At 38.4% G+C, this 20,071-nt stretch overlaps 1 protein-coding gene across 1 annotated transcript; it reads left to right on the top strand.

The window, feature by feature from the left end:
- The first annotated feature begins 95 nt into the window (after nucleotides 1-95).
- Nucleotides 96-14,788, top strand: AP5M1 (adaptor related protein complex 5 subunit mu 1). Its single transcript, XM_084631363.1, has 9 exons — nucleotides 96-307; nucleotides 5,837-6,479; nucleotides 8,049-8,276; nucleotides 8,634-8,773; nucleotides 9,833-9,918; nucleotides 10,015-10,130; nucleotides 10,369-10,465; nucleotides 11,667-11,833; nucleotides 13,355-14,788. Exons 1-8 carry the CDS (start codon nucleotides 240-242, stop codon nucleotides 11,747-11,749), a joined length of 1,461 nt encoding a protein of 486 aa, XP_084487489.1. The 5' UTR covers nucleotides 96-239; the 3' UTR covers nucleotides 11,750-11,833; nucleotides 13,355-14,788.
- Nucleotides 14,789-20,071: the final 5,283 nt, after the last annotated feature.

The raw sequence follows: 20,071 nt of genomic DNA, 5'->3' as shown, positions 1-20,071 counted from the left end.
TTCTGCTTTGGGGGGGGTATTTTCCAGCCAAGGGGCTTTCCCCTGGGTGGCTTGTGGGGGTGCCTGTTGCTGAGGAAGGAGGGGCTGGGGGGACGGGGACTTGTTAGGGGGCACAGGCAGGAATTTCACTGTTAAATAATGCCCTGGGCTGGCAGTAGGCCTGGGATGCTGGGCACCTCAGGTAACTGCCCATCATGGTGAACTGAAGTGCAGTGGTCCTGGTCAGCTCGCTGTCTGTGATGGCCCTGAGGGGACTGTGGCTCATCAGCTACGAGCAAGGGGCCTGTGGAGCCGTGATGTTCTCCAGGTAACGCTGCCTACCACCTGCCTGAATCTATGTTAATCTGAGTCTCCACTGCTTAAAGTGTGTGCCTGAGGGTGGCTCATGCAGACCTGGCAAAACAAAACAAAAAATAAAAATCGAGCCAGGTCATCGAGTGATTTTGTGTAAATACTGTTTTACTAAAATTGCTACTCTCAGATTATGATAGACCCAATAACTTTAATCATTGTGAATCTCATTGTGTCAGGGAACCTTGACAGGGCTAGTAAATATCTCTCAGTGGGCTTTGCTTCATCAGAAAATCAGGTCATGTTCGTATGTGACCTAGAAGAGGCACATTAACTGTCGCAATGTTGAACATGACTTTGCAGTCAGCATAGACAGGGACAAATAGTGTTTAATGTCCTGTGTACTGATCATGGCCCTAATAGGGATGCCCATGACCAGTGGCTCAATAGTAAATGTGATTTGGCTCAGTTTACACTGATTACAATGTTAGACAGGACTTTGCATTATTTATCATGACTCCGCAGGGTTAAGTTCTAACATATTCTAGTGAAGACAGACCCACTGAAACACACAGCAAAATCCTCCATCCTCTCTAGAGAATAACTGTAACACATATGCACTGCCCTTCAAATCCATCCTCACATAAGGAAGAGAGAAATGCTGAAAGGTCATTTAGGTCCTAGTTCTACAGTCTAATATGTGCAGGCCGGACCCTTGTGCTTTCCCAGAGCCTCACTGTGATTTCACTGGAGCGCCATGCTGGTGCATGTGTCTGCCCATGCAGTGCTTGTTGCAGGGCTGGGTCCATGGATTATAACAAAATGAAATAATTTTTTTAAATGTCAAATGCTACTAGGAACAGAGATAAGGATTTATTTTTTAAAAAAATCTATTTTCATTTGGGAAGAAAGCTGGTACTTTTTTCAGAAGCGTATGGAAACTCAAATAACTGCTCAAATTATATGGGGCTGATTTGAACGGACAAAAGCAATGTAGTGCTAAACTGAGACTCCCACTCCATCCTTAACCTGAAGCTTGGTAATTCAGTACATATGCATAACATTACCCACTATTTGGCACAATATAGTGAGAAACTGAGATTCAAATTTTTGTTTATGTTGGGTTCTTTGCATTATTTAAAGACTAATATTAATTGCAGAAGAGTATACAAAGCATTAAACAACTTACATGACTGATCAAATGCCATAGTAAAGCTTGGTAAGTATGAGGACGGGGCTAAAAAGTGAATAACTAGATGAAATATAGTGGAAATATAGTGATGTGGTTGGATACAGTTTTGTCAGTAAGATTTTGGTATTATTACACTAGTGAAAATATATTTGATATTTCTGGGCTGTGATTGCTTATTTATTCTTTTGTTATAATTTTATTGCATTTGCTTTATTTTTGAATAGTAACTCTTACCAAAAAAATTACCAATTTGTAATGTAAGAACATCAGTATTTTCATAGCAGCTTGAATGATGATATATGGAACGTTTCGACTGCTTCTGCACAATAAACAAACAAAACTAATCTCCATATTGGGTTTAAACTGCATGATGCCAATTAAATCCTTTTTCATTAATATTGTACTTCAAGTTGACAGTGTCTTTTTAATTTTAGAAAATAATTTTTAAAATTTCCAATATCTGAGAGAGCAGTAAAATAACCCATACTATTTAAATTCCTTTTTAACAAATGGTGGTGGTGGTGTTTTTTCTGTTCCTCTGATGTTAATGAGAGTCTTTTCATTAAGAGAAAAAACTACAGTATCTGGTGGCACACAGAAAACCATGAAGGTGACTCTACAAAACGTTGTCAAATGATCAACAGAAACAACTGAAAATGTAGAAAAACATTTTAACTTCTTTTGAGTTTTAGTACTCTTCTGTTTGTAACTGGAGAGTAGGTAAAGTATTTTCAGCCAGAAGTGTGATTTTTGCCCAAGTTGATTGTAACCTTCATATAGAGAGTTCTTTGGGCACTAAACAGGCATTTTCCAGGAAGAATTTATTTATTTAGGACTCTTACTCCTTTAGAACTGAAAGCACAGAGCAGAAAGGCTTCTGACTAGAAAAGCCAGTTGTGTTTTCGTGGGAAGTCTCCTGCCTGTTTGAGAGTAATCTGTATGATTCTAGAGGATTGTTGTTCTCTAGAGAATGAGAGAAGGGAACCTGGACATATTTGAGACAGGAAAAAATTGTGGGGCCTGAAGAAGGGGTAAAAGTGGAGGACTGCAATCTTATTCTCAATTCAACACAATCAAGAGAGAATCCAGAACAAGACAAAAAGAAAGTAGTCTCACCTCCAACCTCAGATGAAGACTGCTCTACCCTAGAAATTCCTCCTCTTATATGTATTAGAGTAGTATTTAGAGGTCTCAGCCAAGATTGGGGCTCTATTTTACAAACACATAGTAAGAAACAGTCCCTGCCCTGAAAACCTTACAGTCTAAACAGACAAGCTGGACAAATGGTGAGAGAGTAAACAGAGATAATTGAAGAACCAGGAAATAGAACTCAGGTTTCCTGAATCCTAGTCCAGTGCCCTATTCAGTAGACTATTCTTTCCACAAAAACACTTTAATGTTTCTCAGTGAACTACATGGAAGAGGACAAAGAGCACCTTAGACTTCTAGTGATGTCCAGACAAAGATCCTGTCAGTTTTCTAGGGGAACTAATAAACCTGTTGCGCATAGTTGTGTTGGAATACCCAAGTTCATCATCATCAGTGACCTTAACTTCAACATAGATAATATAGAGAATGTCTTAACATCCAGTCTCCTATCTCGTCTGGGTTTCAGAAAAGTCATCTCCAGACTCATGCACTCAGCTGGATGCACGCTAGATCTGATGTTCAGCATAAGCAAGGACATTGGAGACATCACAAACATTCCACTCTCTTGGTCTGATCACATTCACATCCAGGCAAAGATCAGAGCATTCATACTATCTTATAAAGATAGGTGCACCACCACAGCTGATTCACCAGTGGAAACTTTTAAATTCATGAAATTGTCAGTGTATCCTTGAAGGGAAAACCACAAGGCTAAGAGACCAGCAAGTCAATAAAGCAATATAATCATCTGATGGTCACCACCATCAGTGCTTTGAATCCAAGCCTCTCCTCTGCATGCATAGAATGAGATCACTGTGGTTTGCTGACAAACTTCAAGCAGATGAAGTGTGCTGGCAGAAGACTAGGATATTAGTGATGCAAAACTTTACACCCCAAGCATTTTTTCGTACCATATTTTCAAAAAAACAGCCAAAAACAAGAGTTAATCCCCAAGGCAGAACTTGGTCCCCTCCTATTTAATTATGTTTCACAAGTCCTGAGAAAAATTCAAGCTGTGAAACAGATCCATGCCCCCTACTCTTCATCATGTATATGAGACCACTTGGAGAGATGATTCTCAAATTTTTTCGTGTGGTCCATGTGTAAATCACACAGTTCTGGCTTCTTTTTTTGTTATGCTTTCTTATCCAGGCTCTTCACTACAAAGGCCTAGATGCTTGTAAAAACCAGTTGAAAACAACCAGGAGAAGCCAGCGTAGCTGCCGCCAATGAGGGCTTCTGCCAAGAGAGGAACCAAAAGGGACTGGAGCTGTTTGCCAGCCAATGGGAGAAGAACCCTCAAACTAAAGAACTATGACCAGAGGAACAAGGAGTCAAAGGGAGCAGAACACATGGAAGGCACAGATAAAATGAAGTGCAAAAGGACTGAGAGACTCATCCTATCTTTTTAATTTCTGTAGAGTCATGTAAATAGTTTGTTTTAAAAATTCATTCATATATATATATATATATATATATATATATATATATATATATAAAAATATAACTTTTGCTCCACTATTGCTTAAAAGGGTCTTTTAGGTGGGTCTAAGAGCAACACCAGCAAACATGCTGTGGCCCAAATAGGAATCCATTTCAGGATGATTAGGGGAGGGAGTAAACCAGTGACAACACTCTTCCTCTTTTGTCAACTGTTAAAAAGTCAAATCTTCAGTTGTTCCTGGTAGATATAAATTAGCCTAAGAAGAAAATAGGGATTTCTCCCCCCAACAAATAAATAAATTAATATTGTTTGAGGATAAATTACCAGGTGTAGCATAAAATAGCTGGCTTGATTTTTCTCAAATTCTCTCACTAGAAAATCAGAGACAAATATGTAAAGAACATTTATACAAAATAAAAATTTTATATATTTTAAAATTTCTGATGTAACATTAAGATTATAACTTTTAAACAGTCAAGAGATGTATATATTAAGTAGTTACTGTAGTCTTAAATTACACATACTGTACATACAGTTTAGAATCCAATTTTACCCACACACAAATCCAACTCCTGTTGAAAAAAATGGACTTTTTTATTGTAAGACCTTTGTATATTAAAGTAAAGGTTGCTCACTAACCTTAATATTAGATTAATTTAAGTAATCACCACTCTACAGATTTTATGATGTAAGCTCTTGCCTATTCAGTTTTGGAATTACAGAATTATGGAAGTCCACGGTGGAATAGCAATGCAAAACTACATAGATTCATAGAACTGGAAGTGACCTCGAGAGGTCATCTAGTCCAGTCCCCTGCACTCAAGGCAGAACTAAGTATTGTATGTACAAAGAAAAGGAGAACTTGTGGCACCTTAGAGACTAACCAATTTATTTGAGCATAAGCTTTCGTGAGCTACAGCTCACTTCATAGTATGCATCCGATGAAGTGAGCTGTAACTCACGAAAGCTGATGCTCAAATAAATTGGTTAGTCTCTAACGTGCCACAAGTCCTCCTTTTCTTTTTGCGAATACAGACTAACACGACTGTTACTCTGAAACCTATTATATGTATGTAACTAACATTGATATTATGTATTTATGTTCTTCTATAGTCTTATAAATATTATTATAATAACACTAAAGGTAGCAGAAATGTTGTATTGCACAAATACAAAACTTATTTTTCATTTTTCCTGGAAACCAGTCCTCAGTGAATGAGACCTAGCTTCCTGGAAAGTTTCAACTTTTAAAGTTCCGTTGCACAGGTGTTGTTTATGCTTGTTTTATTTTAAATAGTCTGCATCTTTTTATAACAGAAAAAGATACATATCTTTATTCAAAAATGGGTGAGTACTTTTGCTCAAACTTTCCAATAAAAATCCACTTGTTGCTAAAAATCTTATTTATTATTAGCAGTGATTTAGGCTCTGATTTGCAAGTTGCTCCAGGTGGGCAGACTCATTCACCCACATGCTTCATTAGGGTGCCATAGGGGTCCATGAGCACAACATAATTTGCAGGATGAGGGCCTTCAAATGTTCTGTCCGTGCTTTTATATTTGACTGAACCTCAACCCTGACTATATCCATCTTCCATAGTTCTTTGTAATACTCCCTCTCAGAGCAGCAGCGGAATTTCTGCATTTGGATAATTAGAAAAGACAAAGTATAGCTCAGACAATATCAGGAAATGTGTGTGTTTTGTATTATGGGCGGGGTAAGATGAGTAATGCAAATGAATTTCTGCTTGTGTATTACAGGCATTACCCCACTGTTGAAAAACGAGCAAAAGCCTTCAATGGAGCAAGCTATGTGACTGTACCAGAGGACAGTGTTTTTCTTAAAGCATTGCTTTTTGAACTTAAGCTGACAGATCCAGACAAGAACTTTGTGGAATATCGAGATAGCTGTTCTCGAATCAACAAGACTTCTGTGTATGCGCTTCCAACAGGAGGAGGGGACCTCTGGCCTGTCCTTGCCTTTCAGAAGAGTGGTTTGATATATGTTTGTCTTCCCCTAGTTGAGCAATTCTTGAAGCCACGCCCACCCCTCATTAGCATTAGTGGAATCTCACAAGCCTTCGCTCTCTTGTCAGGATTGCTGGTCTTCATTAACTCCAGTCAGAAGAATGAAGCTGAGATGAGTGCAAAAGTGGGCCAACTTCCAAGTTTGCTCATGCAGGCCTGTCCATATGGCACCCCATTAGATACAGACTTGAATGGCTTATTAGATAACATTCATGTTTCTACAAACCACACGCAGAAACAACCAATTTGGAGAATTAGCACATACAAAGGCAAACCTCAGGTTAATGTTTGTATCACTGAAAAAGTCAAGTCTATGCAATATGACAAAACGGATGTTGCAGATATGTGGCAGGTTTATGGAACTGTGACTTGTAAGGTGAGGATATTTCTAGTACAAATCTGACTAACCTGTTTAGCATATGAGCGGACTAGGAAAAGTAAAATTTCAGTTCATTTTACCTTGGCATATGGGGCAATCGAACGAAATAGCTTTTATGCCTAAATGTGTACCAGAGGATATTTATTAGATTAGTGAGCTAAATCAGAATAAAAAATGTTGCTTTACTGTTATTTTCTTGCATTCTTCACACATTTTTTTCACTAGCTATTTATGGGAAATAAAACCAACACTCCTCTCTATCATCATCCATACCAAAGTATTTTACAATGTTCTTATTATTTTAAATGAAATAGTAAGTGTTTGCATTTAAGGACAGGGAATGAAAAATGACAATTACAGTGCTAAGTTTACCCCAGCCATCTAATAAATGTCTTGTTTAGTAATGATCACCAAAACCAAAATTCTTAAATGAATGTTAAAAGTGTCTTTGCATTAGCGCTTTAAAAATTGCTTGGTGGGTTTCAAGTAAATGAAAGTTTTTAATTTTATATCTTGCTTTCTTCTATTAAAACAAAATCATGCATCCACACATGCTATTTCTAATTCCTAATGTGGATAAATTTAAGAACATAGATTCTTATGAAAGAAAACAGGGTTATAATTGTTTTAAATAGCCTCTGTGTGTGTTTCAGGTGTTCATTTTCATTAGTAAAAATGAGGAAGCAAATTGGTTAAGTAGATCAATAATATTTTTATGAAACATGCTAATATTTGTATCTTTAATAGTGAATCCAGTAGCTGTATCAAATGATTTAAGGTTTCTCTTCTTTATCATAAATTGTGCTGGAGAAGTGTGTGACATTATTATAACTAACCATTTTCTTTAGCTGCTATTGTTTGATAAGGAGAAAAGAAATTCTGATAATGTGCATCATGGTAATTTAATTATTAGCAATAAGTGGCAGCATGCTCATCATAGGGAAGTTGACCAAAGTCTACTGTTCTTGAAGACTCTGGGTTATTTCCCACCAGTTGTGCTGGTGGGGATTATCTTGGTGAGAGATTCTTGTGCTCAGTGGAGTAGGTTTCTGGGTCACTTTGCAGAGTAGATAGCCAGCCATAAAGAGAAAGTATTGGTATAATCACGCACTGCTGAGCTGGTGCACCAAGTGACTAGACAGTGGATAGCACTGCAGGTCATCACTGTGAGAAAGCTGACATGGTATCTCAGTGGACATTAATAGCATGTTTGAATCTATTAAACAGATATATGAATAACTGAATTAATTGGACAGACCATTGTTGAATATGTCTATCAAATTCTTAATAATGTTACTGCATGTGCTTGGTTCAGTTGCGTCTTTTACCAAGGAGTGCTTATTAATTAAAAGACTGTTCTATAAAAGATTCTGTGTTAATGCTCCTTAGGATATCAGAAGGTTAAAAACTGGGGAAAATACATGGGTTTGAAAGTATATCTATCATTCACGTGCGAGCCCATTTAAAATTCTTTAGTGGGATCGTTTAGTTTTTGTTTTATTTTCAAATGTCTAGTTCTGATTTTAGAAATACTATTGAGTAATTTCCTGACATTTTGTGTTCAAGTGTGATTTAGAAGGAGCTACATCAAATGTGACTGTCAGCTTGAACCTCCCTGCCAATGGCTCTCCACTCCAGGATATCCTTGTGCATCCCTGTGTGACTTCTCTTGACTCTGCAATTCTTACTTCCTGTAGCGTTGATGTCATGGATGATTCTGCATTTAGCGGGCCATATAAACTTCCTTTCACTCCTCCTTCTGACTTATTCAATTTGTGCTACTATACTTCCCAGGTAACTACATTTCCTGATGGATATAACTTACCAGTCTTTCAAGTGGGTGGGAAGGAGGGAGAAAATCTTTTTTTTTTGAGAGAGAGAGAGAGAGAGAGAGTTTAAATGAGCTTCCTCAGAGATTAGCAAGCTTTATTCTGACACAGCAGAGCAAAGATAAGGTGCCAGGAACTGTTCCTAGCACACCACAAATCTATGTAGCATAAGTGACCTGAAGAGCCTGGCTTGCAGGGTCATTAAAAATATATAGTTTTCAACATAAATTAATCAACTATTAAATTACTTATTATTAAAGAGTATAACTAACTTCTTGGAGGTATTGCTGAATTATTCCTAAAATTAGTCTACTCTTTTCAGGTGCCTGTACCACCAATTTTGGGATTTTACCAGCTGAAGGAAGAAGAATTGCAATTAAAATTAACAGTTAATTTAAAACTTCATGAAAGTGTAAAAAATGCTTTTGAGTACTGTGAAGCTCGTATACCTTTCTTTAACAGGTAAGAGTAAAGAAATCCTAAATAATTTTCTTCACCTCCCTAGTAGGCTTCTTAGAATGGGCTCTCATGGATCAACATATCAGGTTTTGTTCCCCCTCAAGCATATGTCCAAGGCTGCTGTCATTGAAAGTCAAGAAATCACCTAAAAAGTATTCAAACTCAAATGAGATACTCAGGATATTCAACTGGATCCTGATTCTGGTATCCTTTTTTCTTTTATCAGCGATGCCAACAGTCAGGACAGATGCTTTCTCCAACCAGATTTATGCTACTACTCTGAAAGGATAACTTGGATCACTTTCACTGAATATCCTATTTCCCTCTACCATTCTTTGTGTCAAATTTAGCCACCACCGACCTGGTGGTGTAAGTCTTGAGGTTGCTTCCAAACCAGGATCTCCCAAATGTAAAAACTTCTAATCATTGTCAAAAATCAGCTTATCCAAATATAGGTTTCAGAGTAGCAGCCGTGTTAGTCTGTATTCGCAAAAAGAAAAGGAGTAGTTGTGGCACCTTAGAAACTAACCAATTTATTTGAGCATAAGCTTTTGTGAGCTACAGCTCACTTCTTCGGATGCATAAAGTGGAAAATGCAGTGAGGATGTTTTATACACACAGACCATGAAAAAATGGGTGTTTATCACAAGTACTCCTTTTCTTCTTATCCAAATATAGTTATTTAAAATTAAAATACAGTTTTATTAAGCCTGACGATTGGTATGAGTGTATTGTCATATAATTATCATTAAATTATAACTGAAATTCTACAAAGCTGCTGACATTGATCATAGCAGTGGTAAAATGCTGTCAAGGAAATAAATGAAATAAAATCACCAAAAGCTCTACTGCAGTTAATACGTTAAAACAGTAATGATCCCCCTTGGCTGTAATTTCTTTCCACAAGATAGCAGTATGTTCCGTTCAGTGTGATTTCTCTGTGCACACATAAATAGTGACATTCGTTTTAATACATTTCTTGCTTTATTCAATAAAATACCTGTCAATAAATAGTTGTCTGGTGTTCGTTCCAATGACATTTTACTCCCTTTTCTACAATAGGGGTCCAGTCGCTCATTTGGAGTACAAAGTTAGTTATGGCCAGCTAGATGTATCTCGAGAGAAAAGCTTATTGGTTTGGGTCATAGGTAAGCTGAATAAAATACATCGTTCTTTTTTCCACAGTCATTTTTTGTGTACATTTGTTTATCTAATTTTTTTACTGAGGCAGTTTTTGTTTCTAGGACAAAAGTTTCCCAAATCATTAGAAATTTCTCTTACTGGAACTGTGACTTTTCGTTCTATGAGCAAAGAGCAACCAGTTGATCCAATTTGCACTGGGAGTACTGCATATGTAAAAGTGAGTTGTAGTCTTTATGAGAGTTAGTAATCACTTTTTATTAATTAAAATTGGCTATGAAACTACATTGATTTGTATCACACACAATCAGTATCTTTGTTCTCTATTTTCTCTAGGATGCTCCTTCCTATCAATTTTATGTCTTTGCACACCAAGAGTGGCATAATTTAGATTACCAGCATTTCTGAAGTAAGAATAAAAATATGCATCTGATCATGTTTTCTCCATATTTTTGTAGCTTTATTTTAGGATCCCAGACTACACACTTACTGGATGTTATGCAGATCAGCATTCTGTTCAGGTCTTTTCAACAGGAAAACCAAAAATAAGTACATGTGAGTTGTTCAAAATTATTGAATATTTAGTTGAAACGGTAAAGTGGAGTTGTGAAGTACAAATAATTGGCTGAGTTTTAAAATTAGATTATTTTTGTTGATTTTATTAAATATTATTTTCAAAGTTAGTGAATTTCAGTGTAAAAATCACTAAAGCAAAAAACATGTATCTCTTTTAAAAAAAAAAAAAGTTTGAAAGTACCTTTTTAATCAAATGATGTGACTGAGTCTGACAAGAATGTAAAGATCTAGTGACACGGTAACTAGAAATATCACACCCGCTCTTACAATAAATAGTGCAGTCTTTCTGACAAGATAAACCATTATGAACTACACTTGGAAACTGAATTATGTACTCCAGGTAGAATAGCTACTGTATTCTAGCTTCAGCTTAAATTATGTCTTTTTTAAGATTCTCTTATAACATGTACCTAATAAAAAAGGGTTATAGAAGAGGAACAATATTCACGTGGCATAAGTGGGTAATCTCTATATTTTAAATATTTATATGGCCCCCATTATCAAAGTATCCAAGTGCCTACAGTCTTTAATATTCTTTAATATATTTATCCTCACTGCAAATCTGTGATGTAAGAAAGTGCTGTCATCCCCAATTAACAGTGGGCCATTCTTTTTCCGATGTGCTTGAACACTTAAGGTCCTTGGGTCTTCACCAAAAAAGTACCACTGTTGGGCAAATATTAGACACTCATTAAATGTGAGTAGGCAGTGGTGGCTAATAAAGTCACTGTTTTATTTGCTGCTTCTTTATTTTGTAACTTGTTCCAAGTACCTCAGCAGAAGCCCAGAAATTCCTCATGAGAACTCAAGCGGTGCCAAACCATTCATCACAGTAGTTAGTTGTCATGCCATATATATTTATATTGAATACACAGTTTATATTCACTAAACAAAATCCAAACCATACGCCTGCTTTTGAGTTAGCCTCTGTTTGAATTATAAGCTTGTGACCAATGTATTAGTAGAGGTAATTGAAGCTGAGACTTTAAATATCTCCTCTTCAGAAACAATTCCCAAATAATAATTTGGGTATTACAATTTAAAGAGTGGGTATTACACTTTTTGGGTATTACACTTTTTCTGTCAATTAGTAAGAATGGATCAATATTTTCTTAAATTGAATAAAGTCATATCTTAATGCAAGACACCATTTAATGTTTATTTTGTCTATCTTTTTTAGCCCGGGAATTGATTTCCTCAGATTATTACATCTGGAATTCCAAAGCCCCAGCACCTGTAGTGTACAGAACATTATTTTTCTAATTTCCCTGTGAAGAATTTTTGCATTTGAACAAAAAAGACCGCTATCAAAAGTGATGTTAATATATTGTAAAGGAAAAAAAAAAGGTAGTATTTTTAATGAATATATTCGTATTTAAGTTCCTGTTTTGGGGGAAAACATCAATTTATTTCAATTAAAATTATAATTTATCTTGTTTGCTGTAACGTTTTTAGTCTTAGATACTATTTGAAAGAATACACTTTAAAGTCTGATTCCACCCCTCCATCTCTACCCCACACACATCTTCCTGCTATTTTTAACTTTTACAAAATAAAGATCCAATGCTGCAAGCTGGTATGGACAAGCCCTGTTCGTATGCAGAACGCCACCAACTTCAGTGTGGTTCTGTGCAGGCACCAGCGGTCCATCAACACACACAAACTTACAGGCCCACATAAAGTGCCTGATCTTACTCCTATAATGAAGTCAAGGAGTCAGACTGGACCCTAAATTAATAGGGCAGTCCAATAGCAAAGAATCATTTTAATCTTTGTCTTCATACAGTTGCTCTTCCCCATTTGTTTGACAAGATGATTTTTGTATGTGGTTCTGTATGAAGTACATATGAACACTTTAGCTCATTTATATTTTAGTAATGGCAAATGAATTGTATCGTGCTTTTAAAGTTGTGAACAATAACCACCTAATGACATTGATAGCAATGATCTGGAAATCTACCTTTAGATAGCATTGTTATAGGAGACAGTAGCAAAGATGATACAGAGATGCAAATACAGTTTAAAAAACAAATCATCAAATATTTACAAAAAATAGCGAACAAAATTATCCAAGTTTGTTAATGTGCTGAAAAGTATCGCTAACTCACTTTTGTTCGAAACCTGGGCTTCAAGCAAAGGGAATATGAGTTAAAACTCTAATTTTCAGAAGAAAATTAGTATCTGCAGGAACACAGGAAACGGACTTTAAGAGAGAGATCAGGAAATGAGCAAATTGTAAAAGGCTGGCGGATAAAACTGTGGGAACCTGGAGAATGACACAAAAGAAGAGAAGAATGCCGCCTCTAATAACTGAGCACCGTGGTTGCTGCTACAGTACCTCTTGTTTAACTGTACGCTGTGTGATAATAAGATTAGTGATTTATATAAGGAGGAAAGTTTTAAGCTATAATTTAAATATGCTTAGATTGAGATAGTAATCTAATTGGTTGAACGTTCTAAAGAGTAGATTGGTTCATGTGAACCATGCAGCTCTGCTGAAACTGCTATGCAAACTTCTAAAGGACAGCTACAGTATGGTGGAATTAAAATGACGCATTTTACAAAGATGCTGCATTCATTTTTACTACTGGACAAATAGTGCATTCATAAATTCCCTAGAGTTTTGGCCCCTACCCCTGCCCCCCCAAGACCCTGTAGTACATACAGACCAACACTGTGCTTAGATTAAGTTAGAGAATTTTTTTTTAAAAAGGGAGGCGGGGGGCAGATCATGCCCTATGTACAAGAAAGCTACAGAAGGGCCATGAATCTGAATTTCAACTTGTGGGGATTGCTTTGCACCATCCCAGTAGAGGGAAAGGAGATTTGTTCACCCTTCATAGCAGGCACCACCTTTGTAATTCACAGGTGTCCAAGAATCTCCAGGACAATCCTGTGTATCTTGGAGCATCAACAGGGCTGAGGAATTCATTGTGTGACAGCAGAAGCTCCCTTGTCCATAATAGCAGGGCTGCTTCACAAGCTGTGCTCCTTTTGGTTCGCCTCCTGTCCATGCTTCCAAATCTCCCTAAGCGAGGAGGACTTCAGTATGCAAGAAGGGAAAGTGATTGGCAGGATTAATTTACGTGGGGATGTCAGTGAAGGTTTGGAGGGGGATGATAGTGCAGGTGATGTCTCTCCTCAGGCCATTACCAGCCTCTCTCACCTCACCTGAAACCATGGACATCACACAGCAGAGAAATCCTTTGTAGTCAGAAGATGAGGGAAATAATGCTACTAATTCTCAGTCCCCTTCTGACAAAATGTGGCTCATTGGCCTTCAATGGGATGTTTTGAGAGCATAATTTGACCCACACGTTGGAAAGCAGCTATGAACTAGTCAACCTCCAAGACAAACTTAAGTAGACCAAGCATGTTTGAGCTAAATTGTTTAATAGCCACAAGATCCCTCTTTGGTGTGGTGATTGCGAGATAGCTGCAGCCTGAACAATGGGAAACAGTGTTGTTGTTTTACTGCTAATTATAACCACCACAATCCCCCATGATACCTAATGGAAATGCTATCTGAAAATGTCATGTCCACAGCTGAGATTACTATACAGGAGAGGTTAGAGAAAAAATTCTCTTAATTTGTTTACTTTGTGTATTTGATGGTATGTTGTGTCGAGCCGGATTTGCTGTTTCCTTATCAGTTTTCCCTATTTGTGTGGGTCTTGCGAGAGAAACTTTTTTTTATATCAAGAAAATGTGATTGTGAACCCACAAAAAATTCAAGGGTAGGTGTTCCTGCAACTACTTCTGACTTGTTCTAATGTTAACTAGACATCAAGTTGATGTCCCTTTTAGTTGCTTAGTAATGTACCAAGCCTCTTTTTCAAGATAAGGTCATCCATTTAATACTTACTTCAAATAATTACTCAATATTTTCTGTACCAAAGGGCAGTTTTAAGAATCTTTTTTTATACATAGTGCTCTTTCTCAGAGGAAGGGCCCTGATTCTTGTAATTCCATATTTGCACCTCTCTCACAGATACAGCTGCTAAAGCTAGACATTTTTAAATCAGCATGTCCAGATAATTTACATCCAAGAGTTTAAAAGAGCTGGCCAATGAGCTTTCTGCACCATTAATGTTTATTTTCAATAAGTCTTAGAACACAGGGTAAGCTCAAAAGGAGAGGAAGAAAGCTAATGTTATGCCAATATTTTAAAAAAGCAAATGAGACAACATGGGTAAGTATAGGCCTATCAGCCTGACATCAATCTAGGGCAAAATAATGGAATTAACTTAATCTGTTTTGATTACATAAGCTTGTTTAATAAAGGTAATAGTGTTTCTGTAACATACTTTGTACTGCACTTCATTTTGATTAAGAAATTAGAACAACGGAAAGTCAATATGGCACACATTAAATGAACTAAAATCTGGCTGATAGGTCTTAGTGTAATTGTAAATGGGAACTTATCGATTGGGTGTGTTCCTAGTGATGTCCTGTCTTGATCAGTTCTTGGGCCCATGTTTAACTTTTTTATCAATGACCCAGAAGAAAACATAAAGCATCACCGGTACAATTTGCAGACCTAATTTGCACAAGTGGTAAATAATGAAGAGGGCAAGTCACTGATACAGAATGACCTGGATCACTTAGTAACAGGGCACAAGCAAACGATATGTGTTTTCATGTGGCCAAATGTAAAGTCATACTTCTAGGAACAAAGAATGTAGGCCCTACTTACAGGATGTAGGAGACTATCCTGGGAAGTAGTGACTCTGAAAAGGAGTTGGGGGTCATGGTGAATAATCAGCTGAACATGAGCTCTCAGTGTGACCCTGGCTAATGTGATCCTCCAGTATATAAATGGGAATGTTGAGTAGTAGAGAAGTTATTTTATCTCTGTATTTGGCTCTGGTATGACCACTACTGAAATACTGTGTCTGGTTCTAGTGTCCACGGTTCAAGAAAGATGTTGAAAAATTGGAGACGATCTTGTAGAAGATCTACAAGAATGGTTACAGGATTGGAAAACATGCCTTTTAGTGAGAGAATTAAGGGGCTCAAACTGTTAAAAGTAAAGGTTAGGTTAAGTGGTGACGATCACAGTTTATAAGTGAATACATGGGCAACAGAAATTTGATAATCAGGCTCTTTAGTCTCAAAGACAAAGCTTCAACAAAATCCAATGGCTGGAAGTTGAAGCTAGACAAATTCAAATAAGGTGCAAAATTTTAACAGGGTAAATTTACTTTTGGAACAACTTACCGAGGGTTGTGGTGGATTCTCTATCGTTGGAAAGGTTTAAAATCAAGAGTGGATATTCTTCTAAAAGCATGCTCTAATTCAAACGGGTATTCATTCAGGGAATTCGCATGACCTGTGTTACACAGGAGGTCCGCCTAGATGATCACAGTGAGCCCCTCTGGGCTTGGAATCTGAATTTCGACTTACTGTACAGTCTAGTCTCCCCATGCACTATTGTTGTAATCCTTTGGGATGAAATTCAGCAAGGGGCAGAGGGCACATACAAGACTCCCTGTGCCCTAAAGCACCATAATGGCACTGCACAGTGGAGGCAATAATTGCAGCTCTGTGTTCCCTAAATGAGCCTTTAGGAAGAGGCTAGTGCATCCCTGCTTGTGAAGATGCAGTTGTGGCATTATGCCCCATATTCTTCATAGTAGTAATATTATGAGTATGACCTAATTATGATGTGCAAGATAAGGCATGTGAGATATCATTGGAAAGGTTATGATTTACGGAATATGATTATTCTACTTGTATGCATGTAGTATTTGGATATCTGAAGTTAGGAATACTGTCTATGCATCCATTACAAATGTGTTTACAGCTGGGGAATGCCCACTAGACAGAATGCATCAGTCTAGATGGCTGGTTGGGAAGGGCCATTAAGGAAAACAATAGGACTTTGAAGATGCCAATCTCCCAGCGGGAAGCCTTCCTGAGGATGTTACAAACAGTCTCTCTCATGGCTGCTATGGCCTTACAGAGGCATGTGACCAAGTCACCTGGTACTGGACTCCATCAGAATACTAGTGTTTTTCCACTGACCAGGTGTGGGAATCAAACCGGGAGACAAAGGGTTCCTGCCATATGCTAAAACTATTTAAGGCAGGGGAGTGACATCATCATGAGTCGTTCTTCACTGACTCCCCGCCCAAGATTACTGCTGTAAATACCTAAGAAAAAAACACTAAATTGGGGGATGTGACAGGTTGGATCACAGAAACCCCCTGAGAGCTGCCACCTGATGTGCCAAGACTACTTCTGCCCCTGCTTTCCTGCCCTGTTAGCTTAGGACTTCAGTGCCCTGTCTGGTTTGAGCCTGCTGCAAACCCAGACCCAGGTCTGAACCACGTCCCTTAACAGCTGTAGGCTTAACTGAAAGCAGCTTACGGAAGTGTTCCTGTCTTTAACACTCAGATGTCCAACTCCCAATGGGGTCCAAACCCTAAATAAATCCGTTTTACCCTGTATAAAGCTTATACAGGGTAAACTCATAAATGGTTTGCCCTCTATAACACTGATAGAGAGATATGCACAGCTGTCTCCGCCCTTCCCCCCCCCCCCGGCAAGTATTAATACATACTCTGGGTTAATTAATAAGTAAGAAGTTATTTTATTAAATACAGAAAGTAGGATTTAAGTGGTTCCAAGTAGTAACAGACCAAACAAAGTGAATCACCAACCAAAATAAAATAAAACCTGCAAGTCTATGTCTAATAAAACTGAATACAGACAAAACCTCACCTGTTCTAGTAAGCTTCCTTTTACAGACTGATCTCCTTCTAGTCTGGGTCCAGCAATCACTCACACCCCCTGTAGTTATTGCCCTTTGTTCCAGTTTCTTTCATAGGGGTGGAGAGGCTCTCTTTAGCCAGCTGAAGACAAAATGGAGGGGTCGCCCACTGGCTTAAATAGACTTTCTCTTGTGGGAGGAGACCCCCTCTTCTCTCGTATGCAAAGTTCAGCTCCAAGATGGAGTTCTGGAGTCACCTGGGCAAGTCACATGTCCATGCATGACTCATGGTTTTTACACACACAAGCCATTGCCCACATGGTATCTTGAATGTCTCCAGGAAGACTTCTTATGTGGATTGGAGCATTCCAAGATACATTGTTCCTTAAATGCTTCTTGATTGGGCACTTAACTTTGCGAATTCCTTTCTCCAGGAACTGACCAAATGCTCAACTAAGGTTATTTAGAAATCAAGCCAGTACACGGCCAATATTCGTAACTTCAAATAAAAAAATAATACATACAAATAGGATTAATAGATTCAGTAGATCATAACCTTTACATAGATATGTTACGTGGCATATGTAGCATAGAACATATTCCAGTTGTCATATATATTCATAAGCATATTTCCATAAAACCTTATGGGGGGCACCGTCACAGGGGAGAAGGGCTGAACCTAGGCTAGAGAGTTTTCTAGCCTGTGAAAGGAATACCTGGAGTTTTAAGCTGCAAGCAGGTGTAGCTTGCCCTCAAGAATCTCTGCAATCTGCCTAAAACAATATTTAGGGTGAGAATTGTCTACTTATGTCCAATTTCTTTAGTATATTAAGCTTAGATTGCATTTTGTTTTATTTGCTAGGTAATCTGCTTTGATTTGTTTGCTATCCCTTATAATCACTTAAAATCTATCTTTTGTAGTTAATAAACTTGTTTTTGTTTTGTCTAAAACCAGTGTGTGGAAATCATAACTGTGGGGCAGAAAGCTGTGTATATTCCTCTCCACATTGAGGGAAAGGGCGACTCTCATGAGCTCACACTGTACAATTCTCTGTGCAGCGCAAGACGGTCTAATGTTGGGTTTACACTCCAGAGGGGGGTGTGCACTTGAGTAACTGGGCAGTTCCTTAGCTGAGCCTTCCTATGCAGAGCTGATCTCAGCATGTGTGTGTGTAGATGTTGCTGGGTGTGTCCCTACCTGTGTGTGTGCTGGCAAAGTGTAGTCTGAAGCTTGGAAAAGGACTTGGCAGGCTTGCCTCAGCAGTAGTGTAAAGGGAGCCCAGGCTGGTGGGTCAGGAGGGCTCAGCGGTACCCCAGTTCCAAGTGGCACCCCAGGGGTAACCCGTGACAGCAGAAGCTCCAAACCTCAGCAGAAGAGATGCAGCATTTGCTCTTACAGTTGATTGCCACAGAGGGGCTGCATTGCAGCTCCATAGCCTGTTTATGGGTTAGCTCCCCTGGCACCAGTTCTTAATTTGCCACACAATGCTCTGTTATTCACACAGTGTGCAGGGGAGGGAGAATGAAACAATTGGGGCCTAATCTAGCTCCATAGAAGTCAATGGCAAAAATTCAGTTGACTTCAAGGGCAAGTATGGGCTCCTTGTAAACCACCGAGGTATGCACCTAGCAGATTTTCTGCAATTCTCTTCTCTTATTTCCATGAAACCACAAATCTGTTTCTGCTCTAAGATCCACTGATTGCAATATCAGGAACAGGACTATGACTTCAGGTGGGCAAGTGGGAACTGAAGAATTAGCTCCTGTTCTCATGTAAATGACTTTATTAATCAATAAACTAAGGCACGAGAGAGATTTCCTCCTGCCCTCGCCCCCTTAAACTGAATGCTCTAAGGTTTTCCAGTGAAGGGATGGCCTTCCACTTGGAATGAGGCATAGCTTGTCATGGTAGATCTTTGCAATGACACTTCGTAGTTTTTGACAACAAGGGACCATTGGGCCCTGATTCAGCAAGGTACTTAAGCATGTACCTGACTTTAAACATGTGAGTAGTCTCATGGATTTCAGCTGAAATCAATGGGATTCCTCATGTCCAGCTGAAGTCAGTGCTTAAAGTTAGGTATGTGCGTAAGTACCTTGCTGAATCTGGGTCTTGGTCATTAAAATCTCTCTGTTGCTTCCACCCACTGTCATTCTTAGTCACTACGTTTCCTTTCATGATTTCCTAATTCTTGCTGCACACACCTGGGCAGCAGAACAGCTGTCTTCATCCTCAGTTGAAGTTTATTCCTCATCTTGATCAACTGCTAGGGAGTGCCAACAAACAATGTGCCTTGGACTTTTCTCTTGGGAAGAGACCTTGAGGGAAACCATTACCCTCAAGCTGATTCTAGCCCCCATTGGCTGAAGAAAGACTCCCCCTGAGGTCATTCCTGAACGAGCATCTCTTGTGTGATAACGCTATCAGCAGAGTCATCTGACAGGCTAGGCTAACGTTTCTCTACCAGCTGAACAATTTTCTAGGCATTTCAGTAAAATGAAATGAGCCAAGTGCCGAGGTCAGCAATTGATCTTAGAGGTGGTTTGTATTTCACTGAGGCAGATCAAGGGCAGTAAGTAAAAATCATCTTTTTCATGCTAAGGCCTTTCCCTCTGCCTTAATAGAGCATTCTAGAAAGCTGGGTGAAATCTCGACAATTTTTGTTAATCTTCATGGTATCTGTAGCCATCCATAACAGTAGAGAACTAAAACCAATTCCAGTTCTCATCCCATTGAGATCAGCTGGTCTCACTGTGTGACGCATTTTGATTTTGTCTAGAAACCTATCTCTTCAGGATAATTTTTTTGAAGACAAAGTCTGTTTCCCATTTGGTAGGTGACCTGTTTAATGTTTTCCCTGTGTCTGGGA

The sequence above is a fragment of the Lepidochelys olivacea genome (assembly GCF_965140295.1).
Source record: "Lepidochelys olivacea isolate rLepOli2 genome assembly, chromosome: 6".
Lineage (NCBI taxonomy): Eukaryota > Metazoa > Chordata > Testudines > Cheloniidae > Lepidochelys > Lepidochelys olivacea.
This window is presented reverse-complemented; position numbering and strand designations above follow the sequence as displayed.